Source organism: Spermophilus citellus (genome assembly GCF_964194105.1).
Source record: "Spermophilus citellus genome assembly, chromosome: 4".
NCBI lineage: Eukaryota > Metazoa > Chordata > Mammalia > Rodentia > Sciuridae > Spermophilus > Spermophilus citellus.
In genome coordinates this window covers 107,182,041-107,201,760 of record NC_138185.1, presented here as the reverse complement: position 1 = coordinate 107,201,760, position 19,720 = coordinate 107,182,041, and the positions used below count along the sequence as shown (strand labels likewise).

General features: G+C 37.3%; 1 protein-coding gene across 15 annotated transcripts in view; it reads right to left on the bottom strand.

Annotated features, from left to right (window-relative positions):
• Positions 1-13,806, bottom strand: part of EDC3 (enhancer of mRNA decapping 3) — a 52,433-nt gene extending 38,627 nt beyond the window's left edge. The window contains exons 1-5 of one of the 15 annotated variants that reach the window (XM_081290363.1): positions 13,640-13,806; positions 10,258-10,335; positions 9,545-9,632; positions 2,465-2,646; positions 1,374-1,693 (exon numbers count right to left, since the gene is read on the bottom strand). In XM_081290363.1, coding sequence (XP_081146489.1) covers positions 1,374-1,693; positions 2,465-2,628 — 484 coding nt within the window. In that variant the 5' untranslated portion in view covers positions 2,629-2,646; positions 9,545-9,632; positions 10,258-10,335; positions 13,640-13,806. Of the gene's footprint in view, positions 1-1,373; positions 1,694-2,464; positions 2,647-3,602; positions 3,681-5,620; positions 5,726-6,780; positions 6,853-9,329; positions 9,427-9,544; positions 9,633-10,257; positions 10,336-13,159; positions 13,249-13,639 lie in introns of those variants that run through there. The other 14 variants (XM_081290358.1, XM_081290359.1, XM_081290361.1 and 11 more) reach the window with 14 other exon arrangements.
• Between the last annotated feature and the right edge of the window lie 5,914 nt (positions 13,807-19,720).

Here is a 19,720-nt window from a genome sequence, read left to right as displayed (position 1 = left end):
GTGGTGGTAGGGTGGGGGGTTGGGGAGGTGATATGATATGAAATGAGCTTGAGGGGGGAAAAAAAGGAAATGACTAGTATTTACATAGCACACTAAAACCTGGGGACCATAGTTCAGGAGCAATAAAGGCAACAAGAAGCATCTAGAACAACTTCTTACATGTGGGCTCCAGAGAGACCTAGCTCACTTTAAACTATCTTTCAGAAGGTATTGCCAAGGTATGACTCTAGCTAGTAACTTTATATGAATTAGGTAATACTCATTTAAAATTCCTAGTATATCTTGCCACTATTTCTGAGTATAAAACTAATAAGTAATATTTAGAATATTTTGTAATCTAGAAATAATCTTTTTAAAAATTTTTAAAAAAAATTTTTTTTTAGCTGTAGTTAGACACAATACCTTTATTTTTATTTATTTATTTTTATATGGTGCTGAGGATCAAAATCAAGGCCTTACAGGTTAGGCAAGCGATCCACCACTGAGCCACAACCTCAGCCCCAAGAAATAATCTTTTAAAAGAACATTAGTATTCATTTAAGGACCTAGCAGATACAAGTGAATCTGTTATGATTCACTGTTACCACATTACTCTAGTGAATATATTAAAAAGCATAGCAGCTTCTAGTGAATTAACTCTCATTCTAAAATCAACAAATGGCATTCAATAATCCATTATTACCAAACAAAATTGGGAAGCAATATGCACAAGGGCATGTTCTCCTTGATGTTCTAGGAAGGAGAGTAAATACAACAAACCTAAGTCAGAAAATGAAAGATCAGAGAGGTCCACACCAGTTCCCACCTCTCCTTTAATTGAGGATTGGAGCCAAGAAACAAGAAGAAAAAGCCACTCAAGAATCCCCTAGAACAGCCCAAGTGCAGGTTCAATTCAGATGTCACTTACCATCATCAGGTGTCATATTTAAAACAACATCACAGTCTAAATGAACTCTGAGTAGATCCCTGACTTTCCCTGAAGGAAGGATGGGAATGGGTAGGAAGCTTGAATGCATCTGTAACAGCTCATTTCCTTGCCCTTGACATCTTGAGGAATTAGACCCAAAATGAGAGACCCATGTTATATATTTATGAAGCTCTATCAGATCCTTTTTTAAAAAATATTTATTTTTTAGTTGTAGTTGGATACAATACCTTTATTTTATTTATTTATTTTTATGTGGTGCTAAGGATTGAACCCAGGGCCTCGCACATTCGAGGTGAGTGCTCTACCACTAAGCCACAACCCCAGCCCTATTCGCATCCTTTTTTTATTAGAGTAATAAAGGACTTATTTAAAAAGCAGCAGTAGATAAGAGCTTACAGTCTTGAAATATTAAGTTAAAAAGAAATAGCAACATGACCCTACTTACAGGAGTTGTGCCGCCGACGGAAACTTTTGGACTGACTCAGGGATTCCATGTGCCTATCCACATAGCTCTTTGAGCACTGCTGCTGCTGGGGAGAAATGGTCACATCTTGGCTCTTCACATCTGTCCTCTTAGGGATGTTCTGAGGGGCACTGCTGGAAGAGACTGGCTTCTTGACCAACTTGCCCATGCCATTGTGATTGATACCCACTTGGCAGCCAATACCAGAGGGACCTAATTCTGTCTGATGAAGATCTCCAAAATGCTGGTTATCTCCAGGACCTGGTATCTCCAGAATTTTTAATTCTGTTATATCACCTGCCCTGAAATACATAAAAGAGTCCAAGTTTTAAAATTATAATAGTGATAACATGAATGAAAATGAAATCAACAACAAATAGCTACCCCTTACAAGTCTGCATTTTTAGTGTGGAGGTAAGCATTAAGAATGGATATAGCCACAGAAAAAGGTTATATGTGAGTATGTGTAGAGAGAGAATTAAGGAACTATTCAGAAAATCAAGGAAGGAACTCTTGCCTGATGGCCTTCAACTTTTTATTTTTATTTATTTATTTTTTTGGTACAAGAATGGGAGGTGTTACCAACTGGTGAAAAGATGTACATGAAGACACAATGAACTTGAGACTTGTTGGCAAATAACAGAAAAGGACTTTTCTGAAACTAAGGAATTTAGGTACTGGGGATAAATTTTAATACAAATTTACAAAAAGAAACATTTATGTAGGAGAAAAATTAATCAGAACCCTCAACATGAGAAAGCATAAATAATACAAAATTGAGAAAGGAAACCTGAAACCATAAAAGAAAAAAAAGGTTATGCTGAATTTAAATAATATAAAGATTGTGTGCCTGACAGAGATAAGAAACAAGATTCATAAACCCTGAATCATTATCTGAAAGCTAATTACAACACAAAGGCTCTGCTGAGAACAGCAGCTAGACTGTAAGACCCAAGACTGCAAAATCTCACACCTGACAAGACTCTACTCAAAAGCAGTCCCATCCAAAGGAACACTGGCAATCAAGCACCATGCATCACCAGGCTGGATTTGGAAGAAGTCAAGATCCTCACCTGAAGGTGACTTCTGGCACAAGACACTTCACTCCATTGTGGAAAGGCCGGGTGAGAGAAATGGTCTGGCTGACCTGATCCACTGCTGATACTCTTCCCTGATAGACACCCAAGCTATCTCCACAATTGATGGACACAATACTGCCCAGCCAATCCGTAGCCATGTTTTAGATGTGATACCACTGAAAAGAGAAGAAACCATTCAGTACACCCTGAAGAATAGACATTTTCAATTAAATTCAACAATTATTAAGACATTCTGTCACATCCTTAACTGAGGTAATAAAACATAAAAAATTTTCAAAATTTTTCCAGGAATATGCATATTAATAAGCAGTATTACTGTATACAAAGATATAATTGCTTTAAAGTGCATACATTAGATAGTGACCAGACATCAAATCATACAAATTGCTTTATTGTTTATATTATGTTTTATAGACTTATATATCATTTAATTATATTTTAACAAATCTTTCATCAAAATGATTTCAAAGAGAATATGTTGTCTGGAAATAATTCTAGTTATAAATTCTGAACTCCAGAAAAACCCAACTGAAGGCACCATAGAACATTACATCTAACAACTACAAAATATATATATATATTTTTTTTGGTACCAGGGATTTGAACCCAGGAGTGCTTAACCACTGAGTCACATCCCCGACCCTTTTTAAGACAGGGTTTCACTAAGTTGCTGATGCTGGCTTTGAACTTAGGATCCTTCTGCCTCAGCCTCCTGTGTCACTGGGAATATAGGTGTGGACCACTTGGCCTGGCAGAATATATACTGTCTTATAGTCCACACGTTCATCAACATATGGTGGGCCTTCAACAAGTACCAATAAATTTCAAAGGATTGAAACCACAGAGTGTATTCTGTCCACAACAGAATTAAATTTGAAATTCATAATAACAAAATATTTAGAATATGCCCAAATATTTAGAAATTAGGTAAGATGTTCCTAAATAAACTATAAGTCAAGAAAGAAATTAAAAGCTAGAAAATAGTTTGAACTCAATGATAACAAAAACACAACATACCAACATTTGTGAAATGTGCTTAAAAGGAGAATTTATAGTTTAAAATGTTTCTTTTAGAAAAGAAAGATTCTGAGCCAGGTGCAATGGCACACACCTGTAATCCCAGAGACTCAGGAGAGGTTGAAGCAGAAGGATCACCAATTGGAGGCCAGTCTCAGCAATTTAGCAAAACCTGTCTCAAAATTAAAAATAAAAAGGACTGGGGATGTTGCTTGGTGATAAAGTGCCAGGGTTCAAGCCCTATTACCCCTCCCCCCAAAAAGGAAAGATTTTGAATATTTTCACCATAAAGAAATTACAAATGTTTAAGAAGATAGATATGTTTATCCAAACATTACATGGTACTCCATATAAATATGTAAAATTATATTTTTTTGTGGTCCTGGGAATTCATGCATGCCAGGCAAATGTTCTACCACCAAGTTATACTCCATCCCCTTTTAAATTTGATTTTGAGACACGGTCTCGCTAAGTTGCCCAGGCTAGCCTCAAACTATGAACCTTCTGCCTCAGCCTCCCTAGAAACTAGGATTATAGACAGACAACACCGTGCCTGGTGATATGTATAATTTTTATGCTTTTACATATCAGTTAAAAAGTTTTAAATAAAGAAAATAAATTTAAAGTCAATGATCTAAGCTTCCATCTTAAGAAGTTTAGGGGAAAAAAATTACACATCAACCCAAAATTAATAGAAAGGAAATAAAGAAGATTCAGTGAAATAAGAAACAATATTAACTCTTTGAAAGTTTTTAACAAAAGTTTTTAATCAAGAAAAAAGGTAATATGACCAATATCAGGAATGAACAAAGGTATAGCAAGAAATTTTAAAAGGTACCAGTAATTTAACAACTTAGATAAAATGGGATGTTGCTTGGTGATAAGCAATGTCTCTGAAAGACATTATGTTATCAAAATTGATACAGAATTAGAACCTTTGGATAGCTCTGTATCTGTTTTAGAAACTGAATTGGCCAAGAGAATATAACAAGCCACAGGCTGAGAGAAAGCATTTGAGAAAGAAATATCTGATAAAGAACTGTTATCTAGGGCTGGGGTTGTAGCTCAGCAGTAGAGCATTCGCCTAGCATGTGCAAGGCCCTGGGTTCAAGCCTGAGCACCACATCAAAACAAACAAACGAACAAATAAATAAATATCTTGAGTCCAACTATAACTAAAAAAATAAAGATTTTTTTTAAAAAACAACTATTATCTAAAATATACCAAGAACCCAATTTAAAAATGGGCAAAAGTTGGCCACGGTAGAACACAAGTGTAATCTTAGTGACTGGGGAGGCTGAGATAAGGGGACTGCAAGTTCAAGACCAGCCTGAGCAACTTAGTAGGCCCTAAGCAACTTAGTGAGACCTGTCTCAAAATAAAACATTAAAAAAGGGGTTGGGGTTGTGGCTCAGCGGTAGAGCGCTTGCCTCACACATGTGAGGCACTGGGTTCAATCCTCAGCACCATATAAAAATAAATAAACAAAATAAAGGTATTGTGTCTATCTAGAACTAAAAAAATTAAAATTAAAAAATAAAATAAAACATAAAAAAAGACAGGGAATGTGGCTCAGTGGTTAAGCACCAGTGGGTTCAATCCCTGGTATCCCCACCTCCCAAAAAAGGCAAAAGAACTTGTCACTAAAGATATACAACACGGCAAACAAGCACATGAAGAGACACTTGATAGAAACCAATTTTTAAAAATGAGTCACCAAAATCCAAAAGATTGACACTTTAAATGCTGCCAAGGATGTGAAGGAATGAGAACCCTCATTCACCACTAATGAGAATGCAAAATAGCACAACCACCTAAAAAAGTCTGACAGTTTCTTACAAAACAAAATGTATTGGCTGAGCATATAGTGGAGGCTTGGTGGGAGAGGCAGGGGATGTACATAAGCTCTGTGCTTTCTGCTCAATTTTGCTCCAAACCTAAAACTGCTCTAAAAAAACTGGATGTTCTAAAAGAAAAACAAACAAAAAAGTCTATTTAAAAGAAAGAAATTTATATAAATTCAAATCTTCACATGATGAAAATGGTAAACCTAGATGGCATTACAGGTTAATTTTATCAAACATTTAAGGAAGAAATACTGCCAATCTTACACAAACTTTCAGAAAAGGAGCCAGTATAGTGACATGTACTATTGTTCCAGCAACTTGGGAGGCTGAGACAGGAAAATCACTTGAGCCCACGAGTTTAAGACCAGCCTGGGCAACACAGTGAGACGCCATTTCAAAAATAAAAACCAAAAAACTTCCATAAAATATAGAGAATGAAATATTTCCCAGCTTGTTCAAGGCCAGTATAACCCTGATGTGAAAACTTCCCCACAAAAGCATTAGAAGAAAAAATAAAAACCCATACCCCACACAAATACAGACAAGATATCCTCAACAAAATATTAACAAATCAAATCCAGCAATAATTATGAATCATTAAATACCATGATTATTTAGATATTTACTCCTGAAATGCAAGGTTGGTTTAATGATTAAATCATTTTACAGAATGAGAAAAACTTAAGTAAAAACAGAAAAATTATTCTGATACCAAAACCAAAGAGTACAAAAACTCAAAACCTACAAAATAATACCCCTCATGAACAGACACAAAATTCCTCATCAAAATACCAGACAATGGAATTCAACAATAAATAAAAAGAATTCTACAGCAAGATCAGGTGGACATTATTTCAAAAATGCAATGTTAGCTCAAAATTAGAAAACTAATGAACATAATCTACCGTATTAACAGGCTAAAGAAGAAAAGTCCTGTGATTGTAGCAGAAAAGTCATGACAAAATTCATCACCCAAGAATTAAAATTTTAAAAAACCTCCCAGAAAAAGGGAATAGAGGAAAATTCCTTCAATTTGATAAATTATCTAAAAAATCCTATAGCTAATATTCTACTTAGTGGTGAAAAACTGGATGCTTTCCCTCTAAGAAGGTTCACTCTCACCACTTTTATTTATCACAGCACTGGAAGATCTTGCAATAAGTCAATTTTATTTCAATATACTAGTAATGAACACATGGACACTGAAAGTAAAAACATATTATTTACAATTGCTCAAAAATTGAAATACTAGGAGTAAATCTAGCAAAACATGTACAGGAGATTTGCATACTGAAAACTATACAACAATGACAAAAAAAAATCAAAGTGTTATTAAATAAACTGACAAATGTACCGCATTAATGGAATGAAAGATTCAACACAGGGATGGGGCTGGGGCTCAGGCTCAGTGGTAGCGCACTTGCCTGGCATGTGTGAGGCCTGAGTTCGATTCTCAGCACCACATATAAATAAATAAAATAAAGGTCCATCAACAACTAAAAAAAAAAAAAAAAGATTCAACACATATCCATTTTCCCAAAATTGTTATACAGGATTGATGCAATTCCTACCAAAATCCTAGCATAATTTGTCGTAGATATAGACAAGATTATTCTAAAATTTATGTGGAAAGGAACAAAAATAAATCGATTTAGTCAAGAAAGTGTAAATCATCATTGCACCTGATTCTAAAACTTGGTTACCAAGATTATATGGCATTTGAGGAGGAAAAGACATATAAATCAATGAAATGGAATAAAGAACCCAGAAATAGATTCACACAAATGTGCCCAACTGAGTTTTGACAAATATAGAAATAATCCAATGGGGCAACAGAGCTTTTACAATACAGGAATGAATGGACACCCATCAATAAAAAAAAAAAAAAAGGAATCTCAGCCTAAGTCTCATGTTTTATACAAAAATTTACTCAAAATGGATTAGAGACTTGAATGTAAAACACCAACATCTGAAACTATTAGGAAAAAAAAATGTAAGAGAAAACTTCAGAATTCAACGCAACAAGGAACAAAGAGTTCCTCAGACTTGATACCAAAAACTCAATTCACAAAACAAAAAACTAACCAACTGAACTTATTGAAAATTAAAAACTTTTGTTCTGCTAAATATTTGTTATAAAGATAAGACAGGCTAAGAGAAAATGTTTGCAAACCACATATCTGACAAAAACAAAGTACTGGTATCTAGAATACACACAGAGGACTTTCAAAACCAATCTAATTGGGAAACGAGCAAGACATTTCACCAGAAAGGATATACAGATGGCCAATAAGCACATGAAAGGATGTTCAACATCATTAATTAGGAAAACACAATTAAAACCATAGTGAGATACTCACTATACTCTTTTCAAAATGGCTAAAATAAAAAATAGTGACAATATTAAATGCTAATAAGTTGTAGAAAAACTGAAGCACTTATAAATTGTAGGGGAGATATTAAGTTTGGTTCAGCCAGTCTGGAAAACAATTGGGCAGTTTATAAGAAATTTAAGCATTATCTAAGAGAGAGAAAAACAAGGGGCTAGAATATCTGTCTTCTTCTCGGCGGTAGCGCACTTGCCTGGCATGTGTGAGGCACTGGGTTCAATTCTCAGCTCAACACATAAATAAAATAAGGTCTATCAACAACTTTAAAAAAAGAAAAGAAAAACAAGTTCACACAAAAACCTGTGCAAAAAAAATAAAAAATAAAAAAAAAAAAACAAAAACTGTGCACAAATGTTCGTATCAGGTTTACTCATAATAGCTACAAACTAGAAACAACCCAGATGACATTCAACAAGTTAATAAACAAACTGGTATAAGCCATACCATGGGAGGGAAAGTAAAAAAGCCAACTTCCAAAGGTTACATTTGGATGATTACATTTAAATAATAGACTTGAAAAGACAAAGTAATGGAAATGAAGAACAGATTAGTGGTTCCAAAGGTTAAGGGAGGCATAGGGTGGAAGGAACAGAACTGAGGGATGCTTGTGGTAATGAAAAACTTCTGCATCTTGACAGTATCAATGTAAGTGTTCTAATAGTGATATTGTACTATGGTTCTGGCAAGATGTTAACAATGGGGGAAACTGAGTAGGGTACATAGAAGTTCTTGGCATAATTTCTTAGTACTGCATGGGAATGTAGCTCAGTGACAGAGTGCCACTGGGTTTAGTCTATATGGGAGAATTAACATTCAAGTTCTTCAACCTCTAAATGATAATCCTCTCTCCATTTAAATCTTTTAATTTCTCTGATAATCTTTCATAGTTTTCATTATAGAGCTCCTGCTAAATTTTAATTAATTTATTAGTATTTTATGCTTTTAATGCTATTATAAATGGTATTTTAAACTTTTATTTTATTATTATTTGGTACCAGGGACCAAATCCTAGGGTGCTTAACCACTGAGCCATATTCCCAGCCCATGTGGATCTATGGATCAAATATAAGTATTAATCAAAACCCAAGTTAAGGTGTTGGAGGTTTCAGTCAGTGATAGAGTGCATGTCTAGCATGCAGGAGACCCTGAGATCAATACCCAAAACCCATAAATGGGGAATTTATGGGTGGGGAATTACTACCTTTTTGGAGAAATTGAAAAGCTGATTCTAAAATACATACGAAAATACAAAATACTAAGAATAGTCAAAACAAGATGAGAGAAAAATAGAGATGTTTTACATTATCATATTTCAAGATTTTTCTAGAAGGCTAGAAAAACCAAGACACTCCCTTTTCCCTATTCTCCAGACACAAAGACCTTCTTAATACTCCTCAAATACATCAGGCTGTTCCTCTAGAACTTTGCACCAGGTAGTATTTCCAGAACACTCTTCTCCCAGCTCTATGAATGGCTAGTTCACCTTGTCTTTCTTTTACCTGCTAAAATGTTACCACCCCAAAGAAATCTTCCCTGGCTACCCAGTCTAACACGGCTATTCATCATCACTCTCCAAACTTCACCTTCTGTAATTACTTTGAAATGAAATCACCATCTGGGGCTGGGGATGTGGCTCAAGCGGTAGCGCGCTCCCCTGGCATGCATGTGGCCCAGTTCGATCCTCAGCACCACATACAAAGATGTTGTGTCCGCCGATAACTAAAAAATAAATATTAAAATTCTCTCTCCCCCTCTCTCACTCTCTCTTAAAAAAAAAAAAAAAAGAAAAAGAAATCACCATCTATATTTCCTTGTTTGTTGATATTGTGTGTCACTCCACAAAAATAGGGCAAAGAATATCTGTCTTCTTTAGCCAACAAGACAGCCTGGAATGGAAGAGGAATTCAATAAATAAATATTTACTACTTGGATTGGATTTCTGATTTAATATATTAAATTATTAAATGAATTATACATAATAAATGTGTCTTAACCACTCAAAAGCTAATTTTAGACATATACTTACAAAAAATGTGGAATCCAAAGGAAGGAAAAAGGGGTGGAGGAAGGAATATAAAGGAGCAATTTAAAAAAAAAAAAAACACTCCTATAGTAAAAAGAGTATGTCTTGTCAGAAACACAGAGCATGAAAGAGCCAGCTCTAAGATTAATCAAACTCATAATTGTCTAGTGATCTAACTAAGCAAGTATCAAAAAACTATATTAACAGGGACCGGAGTTGTGGCTCAGTGGTAGAGTGTTTGCCAACATAAAATATAAATAAAATAAAGTTATATTTAAAAAACTATGTTAACACAATAGAAAATAAAAGCAAATGAACCACTAGGCTCATCCATATTTTTAACATATTATAGAAAATTTCAAACGTACATAAATGCAGAGAGAATAGCATAAATGAGCCTCATATACCCATCACAGGGTTGCAGCAATTATCAACACATAAAAGAATTTAAGGGGCTGGGGATGTGGCTCAAGCAGTAGCACGCTCACCTGGCATGCGCGGGGCGCTGGGTTCCATCCTCAGCACCACATAAAAATAAAATAAAGATATTGTATCCACCGGAAAAACTAAAAAATAAATATTAAAAAAAAGAATTTAAGAAATCAGGTGAATTTTGAATGCTATGTAACTGCCACAATGATATTGATTAAAAAAAAAAAAAGGCACAAACACTTGAGGTTATTTCCTCTTCCTGATCAGCCTTTGCCTATTTAATGTCACAAAAGTACCTATTTTCTTCCCTATTATACTCCATTCCAATGCTTATCGAAGATTGATGTAGAATAATACAATATACATAATACAATATTTTAAAAAACACCAGAAATTATCCAGATAGGAAAAAGTTTTTACTTCTCCATTCAACATGTATCTTCAATATCCTGATGTTCTACATCCAGGTTTATACTATACTAATAATGAAATTTAAAAAAGAAAAAAAATATATTTTTCTTCTTTTTGGGAACAGAGGATTGAACCAAGGGGCACTTTATCACTGAGCTACACTCCCAGTCCTTTAGGGCCTCACTATGTTGCTGAGGCTGGCCTCTGAACTTATGAACCTACTGCCTCAGCCTCCCAAGTCACTGAGATTACAAGTGTGCACCACCATGCCAACTATAAATCAAATTTTTAATACTCTGAAAATGTGGATGTTAGTTGACAAGTGCAGTTCTTCTATTTAGTTCTATATTAATTGAAACTTTTTAAAAAGTAATTGCTAGAGCTAGGGCTGTAGCTCAGTGGTAGAGCGCTTGCCTAGCATGTGTGAGGCACTTGGTTCAATCCTAAGCATCACATGAAAATAAACCAATAGAGCTGGGGATATAGCTCAGTTGGTAGAGTGCTTGCTTCGCATGGGTTCAAGGCCCTGGGTTCTAATCCCCAGCACCATGTTTAAAAAAAAAAAAAAAAGTCTGCCCTTGGGGTAGACTCAGCAACACATTGAAGGCAATAAATAAAGGGAAAATAAATAAACTAAAGGTCCATCTACAACTACAAAAAATAAAAATTAAAGAAACATACTAAATGTGTAACAATCTGCCCCTTCCTTTTATGGGAAGTTCCTCTGTAAAACACATTAATGCTTTATTCAAAACTCATCAGATATGTTTTTTTTCTATAAAGAAAATTCCTAACAGAAGGGAGACCAGTAGGTTTAGAGAAAGGAATTTGTGGGGAGGGGTGATAAGGGGAGAGAATGGAGAGGAACTAAGGAAGGAAACTGAGCAAAGTATGTGCATGTGTATGCATGTATAAACATGCCACAATAAATCCACTGTTCTGTATAATTATTATGCACTAATTAAATTCCTTTTTCTACACAAAACACTAAATCTAAATTAAATAAGAGTGCCACCAACTGGGTTCAACAGATTAAGACACTAAGGAAGAGCACTTCATCCATTAAGGGATGACTAACTCTATATCAAGAGTCCATAGCTGAAACAGGAAACATAGGAGCTACAAAGGAACTATCTTTGATGCTTTTTGTTTTCTATGTTTCTGTCAAGTTATGACATATATAGCATGTCTACATGTTTTAAGTGAACAGTTCCATGAATTCTTACACATTAATTCACCCATGTAACCACCACCCAAATACCCCTGAAGGCTCTATTGTATCCCACTAAAGGTAGCCATTATTCTGACATAATGAAAACAGAGTTTGGCCTATTTTTGAATTCCATATAAATGGAAGCATAAAGACTCTCTTTAAAGTATTTGACTTCCTTTGTACATACCAAAAGTTAATTTTTTTTTGCCTGTGCCATATACTGTAAATAAGCAAATAATCCACTCTAGTGTTGATACAGTAGGGTTATTTCCAGTTCCAAGTTAGTATAAATAATTCATATTCAGATATATGTTTTCATGGTTGGCAAATGTACTCATTTCTTTTCCTTTTTTTAAAATTAAAATTTATTTTTTCACACAAATGAAGCTCAACTTTTCATTTCTCTGGTTGTACATGATGTAAAATGTACTCATTTCTGCTGTGCATATTACACAGGAAATCAGAATAGATACAGTATTTGGCTTTACTAGAAATTGCTGATTTTATTTATTTATTTATTTTAATGAAATAGAGGATGTCAGAGGGCATCATTTGTAGAAAGGGTAGATAAACTTTATATTGTTGTGTGTGCACACCAGCAGGGAGTGACAAGGTAAAATACATGAAACATAGGCCAAAAAAGTTTGAGAGACTTTTCTAGTCTACAGCCCTAACCCCACAAGGAAGTTCCACCAAAAAAATTTTGACAATTAATAACTCATGCTCTTTGCAAATCTTCACATCACATAGAGATAACAACCCCTCAAAGTGGCCCACACCTGTCATGCTGGCTAACTGGGAGGCCAAGGAAGGAGGATTACAAGTTTTAGGGCAGCCTTGGCAATAGCAAGACCCTCTCTCAAAATAAAGTAAAACAAAAAACCTAGAAACTGACAAGAATTTTGTACCAAGTAAACTAACATACCATTCATTCACTTGAAAAGAAGGACCAAAGTAAACTTCTTTTCTCATAAGTTAAAAAAAAAAAAGATGACATTCATCTGAGGTTTCCAGTTGAAATACAAAACTGCTCAGAGACATTTATATTGTCGGAATTAAGACCCATATGTGACAGATGGCAGAATTAAATAGTTTAGTCTTGTGGCTAGGGAAGAAGAAACATTCTTGAGTTCCGAGTTCCTCCCCTGTACCCACAGAAGGGGATTAAGATGACTCCAAGCTACGCCAAGTGGGAGACTGAATATCAACTGGTCAAGCCAACAAGGGCTATTCCTTCCACACACCAAAACACCTGAACCAACCAACAAATCAATTATTGATAAACAGAATCGACGTCACACAACGAGTACTGGTAATAAGAACGGCAGACTTACAAAGGGCAAGAATGAATCAAGGGGAAGTCAGTGGGGTTCAGGAGAAGCTGTGCCCTGTCAGGTATCAATTTATCAGTCACCCTCTCCTCCCACATCCCGTTCACCTCTGTCCTCAAGCTATCAGTCATGGATGTGGTGCTCACGCTCGTGCCTGCCACTTGTCTCACTGTCCAGACAGAAACGATGGCACGAAGCAGTGAGCAGCGACAGCCACGAACAAGGAGAACCCAGAGCCCAGGCCTCTAGTGCCTCATACAATCTCCACACTATTCGGAATCTCTCTGTTCTCGGCCTGCCACTTTTAACCAAAATTCTGGGGCCACCCCTAGTATGTGGTCCGCTGCGAACTCGAAGGGACCCCCTCCCCCCTACCTCGCGCCAGTCTCTATTAAGGTTTACAAGACCGGAAACCCTACAGTCTAAAAGCAAACCCCGCTGGCAACACCGGAAGCCCCCTCCGACGAGCACCCACAAACCGACCGCCTACTCTCGCTCCCAGCTCCGCGCCGTCTGGTCTGGGCCTCCTCCACACACCACACCAAGCCGACCCCGCACCGCGAAAAGACCCACAGAGGGGGCTTCTCCACCCCACCCCCACAACCACGATTGCCGTGCCGGAAGCGACCTCGCGTCTCCACGCCGCCGTCATGAGGTCACTTCCGGCGCGACTCCCTGGAAAACGGAAGAGCCGGCAATTGAGGCGCGGGGCGCCTGGGAAATTTGAAAGGTTGGGACTACGTGGTGGGGACAGGCCTTGCGACCCCCCAGAAACGTGCAAAACTTCCCGTTCTACACGCCCCCACCTGCTTATATTCCATGGAATCTGGTCTGGAATCGGGGTTCGGCACCCTCACTCCTTGGTGCAGGTTTCCGGGGGACCATCCACTTTGCAAAGCTCCACGACAAGCTCCTGCTTCCCGTCCTGTCTGTCCTCCGCCAGCGCCAATCGCGCAGATAAAGTGGAGTACTTTTAGATTGCCGCGTTCACGTGGGACCCTCTCCTTGCTAAATTGCAGCTATGGTTTGCAATGAATAGACCACCTCTCGCCCGAACGGATTAAAGGAAATAAATGTCGACCCAGAGTTGATCTTCAAAGTTTATTAGCTTCAGCCCTTTTAAAGCTTACAATAAGTTAGTCCGTGCCTAACTCCCCCCGCCCCCCAGCGTTCCGTACTCGGGCTGGTGCGTTTCTCCGCCCCTTGGAATTGTAGGGTGTAGATAACCTTGATTTTGAAAAAGTTTACCAGTTGGACAGGGACCATACTTGAAGTCTTTCACGTGGCCAGGCATCTTAGAATAGGGTAGTACTGTAGTTCCAGACAAGACTCTGCTACAAAATCAGGAACTTTTAAAATTTTCTAGGGTTCAGGAGGCTAAGGCAGGAGGATTGCAAGTTAAAAGCCAGCCTCAGCAAATTAGAGGCCCTAAGCAACTTAGTAAGACCCTGTCGCAAAATAAAAAATGGGCTGGGGATGTGACATGCACAGTGGTTGAATGTACCTGCGTTCAATCCCTGGTACCAAAAAAATCCGAGGAACTGCTTCACCACCCTCCCCATCCCTTGTCCCAAGCAGATAACAATCACCTTACTAATACTAGAAATTCGTAAGTCTGGAAAGGCCTTGGCTGGCTGGCTGGCTGGCTTTGTTTTGTTTTGGTTTGGTTTGGTTTAGTTTGGTTTTCCTCCTTCCAAACTAATTTTAGAGCAGTTTTAGTTTCAGGGCAAAATTGAGCAGAAAGTACAAAGAATTCCTACGTATCTTCCTTACACAAAAACACAATTCCCCATTGACATCCTGTGCCACAGGTAGTATGTTTGGTAATAATTGATGAACCTACATTGATAGATAATTGTCACCCAGAGTCCATAGTTTTTACATTAAGGTTCATAATTGATATTGTACATTCTATGGATTTTGACAAATCTACAGTGACGTTTATCCACCATTGTAGTGTCATACAGAATATTTTCTCTGCCTTAAAAACCCTCTGGGCTTGGGCTGGGGTTGTAGCTCAGTGGTAGAGCGCTTTCCTAGCACATGCGAGGCACTGGGTTCAATCTTCAGCGTCACATAAAAATAAATAAAATAAAGGTATTGTGTCCAACTACAACTAAAAAAAAAATCCTCTGGGCTCTATCTAGTCACCCCTGGCTCCTCAACCTCTAACAACCTCTGATCCTTTTACTGTCTCCATAGTTTTGCCTTTTCCAGAATGTCATTTAGTTGGAATTGGCTTTTTTCATTTAGTAATATGTATTTAATATTCCTCTGTGTCTTTTCATGTCTTGATAGTTTATTTTTAGTACTGAATTAATATTCTGTTATCTGGGTGCACAACAATTTATCCACTCACCTACAACAGGGCATTTTGGTTGTTTCTAAGTTTTGGCAATTATGGATAAAACTGCTGTAAACATCCATGTCAGGATTTGGGGTGGACATAGTTTTCATTTCCTTTGTGTGACTACCAAGGAGTGTGACTGCTAGTTCATATGCTGTCAAACTCTTTCAAAGTGAATACACCATTTGGCAGTCCCACTAGCTGTGAAGAAAGGTTTCTCTTGATTCAAATCCTTAACAGCATTTGGTAGTATCAGTGTTTTAGGTTTTGGCCATTATAATAGATAAATTTGCAATTTCCAATTACATGTTTCTAAACATCTTTTCACATACTTGTATGCCATGTATATCTTTTTTGGCAAAGTCTGATCAGGTCTTTTGCCCATTTAAAAATGCCCAATTAAAATTGGATTATTTTCTTATTGTTGAGTTTTAAGATTTCTTGTGTTATTTTGAAGACTAGGCCTTTATTAGGTGTGTCTTTTGCAAATATTTTCTCTCAGTCTATGGCTTGTCTTTTTCTCCTGACATTGTCTTTCAAAGAGTGATGTTTTTTTATTTTACTGAAGTCAGCCTATCAATTATTTATTTCACAGATCATACTGTGTGTTGTACATAAAAAGTCATTATTACCCCATGGTCAATTAGGTTTTTTCCTATGCTATCCTCTAAGAGTTTTGCAGTCTTGTATTTTACATTTAGGATAATCCATTCTTTTAAATACCTTTATTTTATTTATTTTTATGTGGTGCTGAGGATCAAACCCAGTGAATCACACATGCTAGGCAAGTGCTCTACCACTGAGCTACAGCCCCAGCCCTAGGTTAATCCATTTTGAGTTAATATTTCTTTACATTACATTATTTCCTTTTTTCAACCTTTATTTTATTTATTTACTTTTATGTGGTGCTGAGGTTTGAACCCATTGCTTCACATGTTCTAGGCAAGCGCTCTACCACTGAGCCATACCCACAGCCCCATTTTGAGTTAATTTTTTTTAAAGAGAGAGAGAGAGAGAGAGAGAGAGAGAGAGAGAATTTTTAAATATTTTTTGTTGTTGTTGTTTTCGGCAGACATAACATCTTTGTTTGTATGTGGTGCTGAGGATCGAACCCGGGCCGCACGCATGCCAGGCAAGCGTGCTACCGCTTGAGCCACATCTCCAGCCCGAATTAATTTTTTTGAAAGATAATTATCCAGATGATTTTTTTTTGCATGTGTAGGTCCATTTGTTTTGGCAGTGTTTCTTGAAAAAAAAAAAAAAAAGATGTTTGCTCCATTGTATTGCCTTGCTCTTTTTTAAAAAATCAGTTAATTATTTATGTGCTGTCTATTCTGTTCCATTGATCTATTTACTCTTTCACTAATACCACACTGTTTTAATTACTATATGTGTAACTGTGGGGAGCCATTCTGACACGTGATTGGGTGACTCCCGTTAAGGGCCTGAGGCACTCTGGCTGTGTCGGAGTTAACCCGACCCTTTCCTGATGAGAGAGCCCATCCGTGTGGGGGTGTGCGTGACCACTGACCCTGGAGACCCAATCACTGACCCTGACCTTGGAGTTCAGCCCCCCCTCAACCTTCATTGGATGGAATTCTCCCCTGAATCTCTTGTTTCCCCCAAATAAAAGGCTGATCCCCGGCGTGTTCTCTCTCTCTCTCTCTCCTGCTAGCCCAGAGTAATCCTCGCTGCCCTGCTGGGCGGCTGGAGGCAGGGAAACAGGGAGCCGTCTCGGACCTAGCATTAAAATAAGGTACTGTCTGTGTGTTTTATTTTGATCTCGTCTAACTAACTTAATGCCAGAACCTCATTAATGAAACCACTGCGCAGGCCACGTGGTAGATGTAACTCTTGAAGTCAAGTAGTGTCAATTCTCTAATTTTGATTTTCTCCTTCAACATTAAGTTGGCTCTTCTGGGTCTTCTGTCTCTCCATATATATTTTAGAATCAGTTTGTCAATACCCACAAAATAATGTGCTGGGGTTTTGATTGGAATTGACATTGAATCTATAGATCAGATTAGGAAGATCTGATATTTTGACAATATTGAATCTTTCTATCCAGGAACATGAAATATCTCTCATTGTATTTGTTCTTTGATATCTTTGATTAGAGTTTTGTGGTTTTCCTCATATAGTTTTTTTACATGTTTTGTTAGATTCATACCTAAATATTTTATTTCAGGAGTGCTAAGGTCAATTTAATGCTTTAATTTCAAACTCTACTTGTTCATCACTGATATATAGGAAAGCAAATTAATTGTGTGTGTTAACCTTGTATCCTATAGCCTTACTGTGTTGGCTTTAAAAATAAAGATATTGTATCCATCTACAACTAAACAAACAAACAAACTTTGAAACTTGAAATAATTTTTTTTTAAAGTACTTGACAAGAACAACTTAGAGGAGGAAAAGTTTATTTTGGCTCCCAGTTTCAGAGGTTTGGTTGGCTGACTATATTTCTCTGGGCCGAAGGTGTGGCAGAACACTGAGGCAGAAGGGCTTGGCAAAGGAAAGCTGCTCAGCTTGCAACCGCCAGAAAGCAGAAAGAGGGAGCAAGGATCAAGGGTCAAAATATAATCCCAGAAGCCTTGCCCCTAGTAACCTACTTCCTCCAGCCACACCTTACCAGCTATAGTTACCACCCAGTACAGTAGCCCTTTCAAATTATTAATCAAATGGATTAATCCACTAATTAGGTTACATCTCTCATGATCTAATCATTTTGCCTCTGAACATTTGCCATCTGAACATTTCTGCCGACCTTACTATAATCACTTATTAATTCCAGAAGACTTTTGTCACTTCTTTCAGATTTTCTATTTAGATGAAACATGTTATCTTTAAACAAAGACAATTTGATTTCTCCCTTCTAATCTGTATATTTTTATTCCCTCCCTCTTTGCCAGTCTCTGTCAATCACTAGTCTGCCTTTTGTCTCTATGGATTTGCTGACTCCAGATGTTTCATATAAATACAATGCAATCGTACAATATGTGGCCTTTGTGTCTGGCTTCTTTGTAATGGACACATTGTCCATTAGATCCCTCATCAGACAAACCAGAGGGAGCGCAGGGTTGGACATCTGCACCTCCGCCAGAGCAGTACTAACTCCAGAGATGGGAGTTCAAATCATTCCCACAGGGGTAAAAGGACCTCTTCCCAAAGGAACAGTAGGCTTATTATTGGGGCGCAGCTCTTCTACTCTAAAAGGACTTATGATAAGTCCTGGGGTAATTGATCCCGATTATGAAGGTGAAATAAAAATTATAGCCAGTTCTCCAAAGGGTATATCAGTAATTTCACCAGGAGATAGAATAGCACAGTTACTAATAATACCCAGCCTACATGATAAATTTTCCAGTCATACTGTAGAAAGAGGTTCCAAGGGATTAGGCTCCACAGGTGTAGATTGGGCTATGCTTTCTTTAAATTTAGATTCTCACCCCATGCTAAAACTAAATATTCAAGGACATGAATTTAATGGGCTACTGGATACAGGTGCAGACCTTAGCATCATCTCTCATCAAGAATGGCCAAAACATTGGCCATTACAACAAGCCACTCAAACGCTTCGAGGCCTAGGAGTGGCGACTAATCCCCATAGAAGTGCAATGGTATTAGATTGGAAGGATCTTGAAGGATGTGAAGGAACTATACAGCCATATGTATTGGATCATCTTCCTGTAAATTTATGGGGACGAGATGTCCTAGATCAATTAGGTTTGACATTAACAAATAACATCAACCAAAATGCACCCACTATTATGACTAGACAAGGTTTTAGGAAAGGAAAAAGATTAGAAAAACAAGAACAAGATATAGCAGCACCAATACAAATAGGTCAAGGAACGGACAGACATGGGTTGGATTTTCAGAAAGGGCCACTGAGACAATAAAAATTACTTGGAAATCAGAAAGACCAGTATGGGTTCCTCAGTGGCCCCTGACTAAAGAAAAGATACAAGCAGCCCATGACCTGGTCAAACTAACAATTAGCGGAAGGACATATACAACCTTCTGTATCTCCCCATAATACTCCCATTTTTGTCATCAAAAAGAAATCTGGTAAATGGAGATTATTGCAAGATTTAAGAGCCATTAATAATGAAATGGTCATTATGGGACCTGCTCAATCGGGGATTCCTCAATTGTCTGCTTTGCCAAAAACTTGGTATGTTTTAGTTATAGATATTAAAGATTGTTTTTTTTCA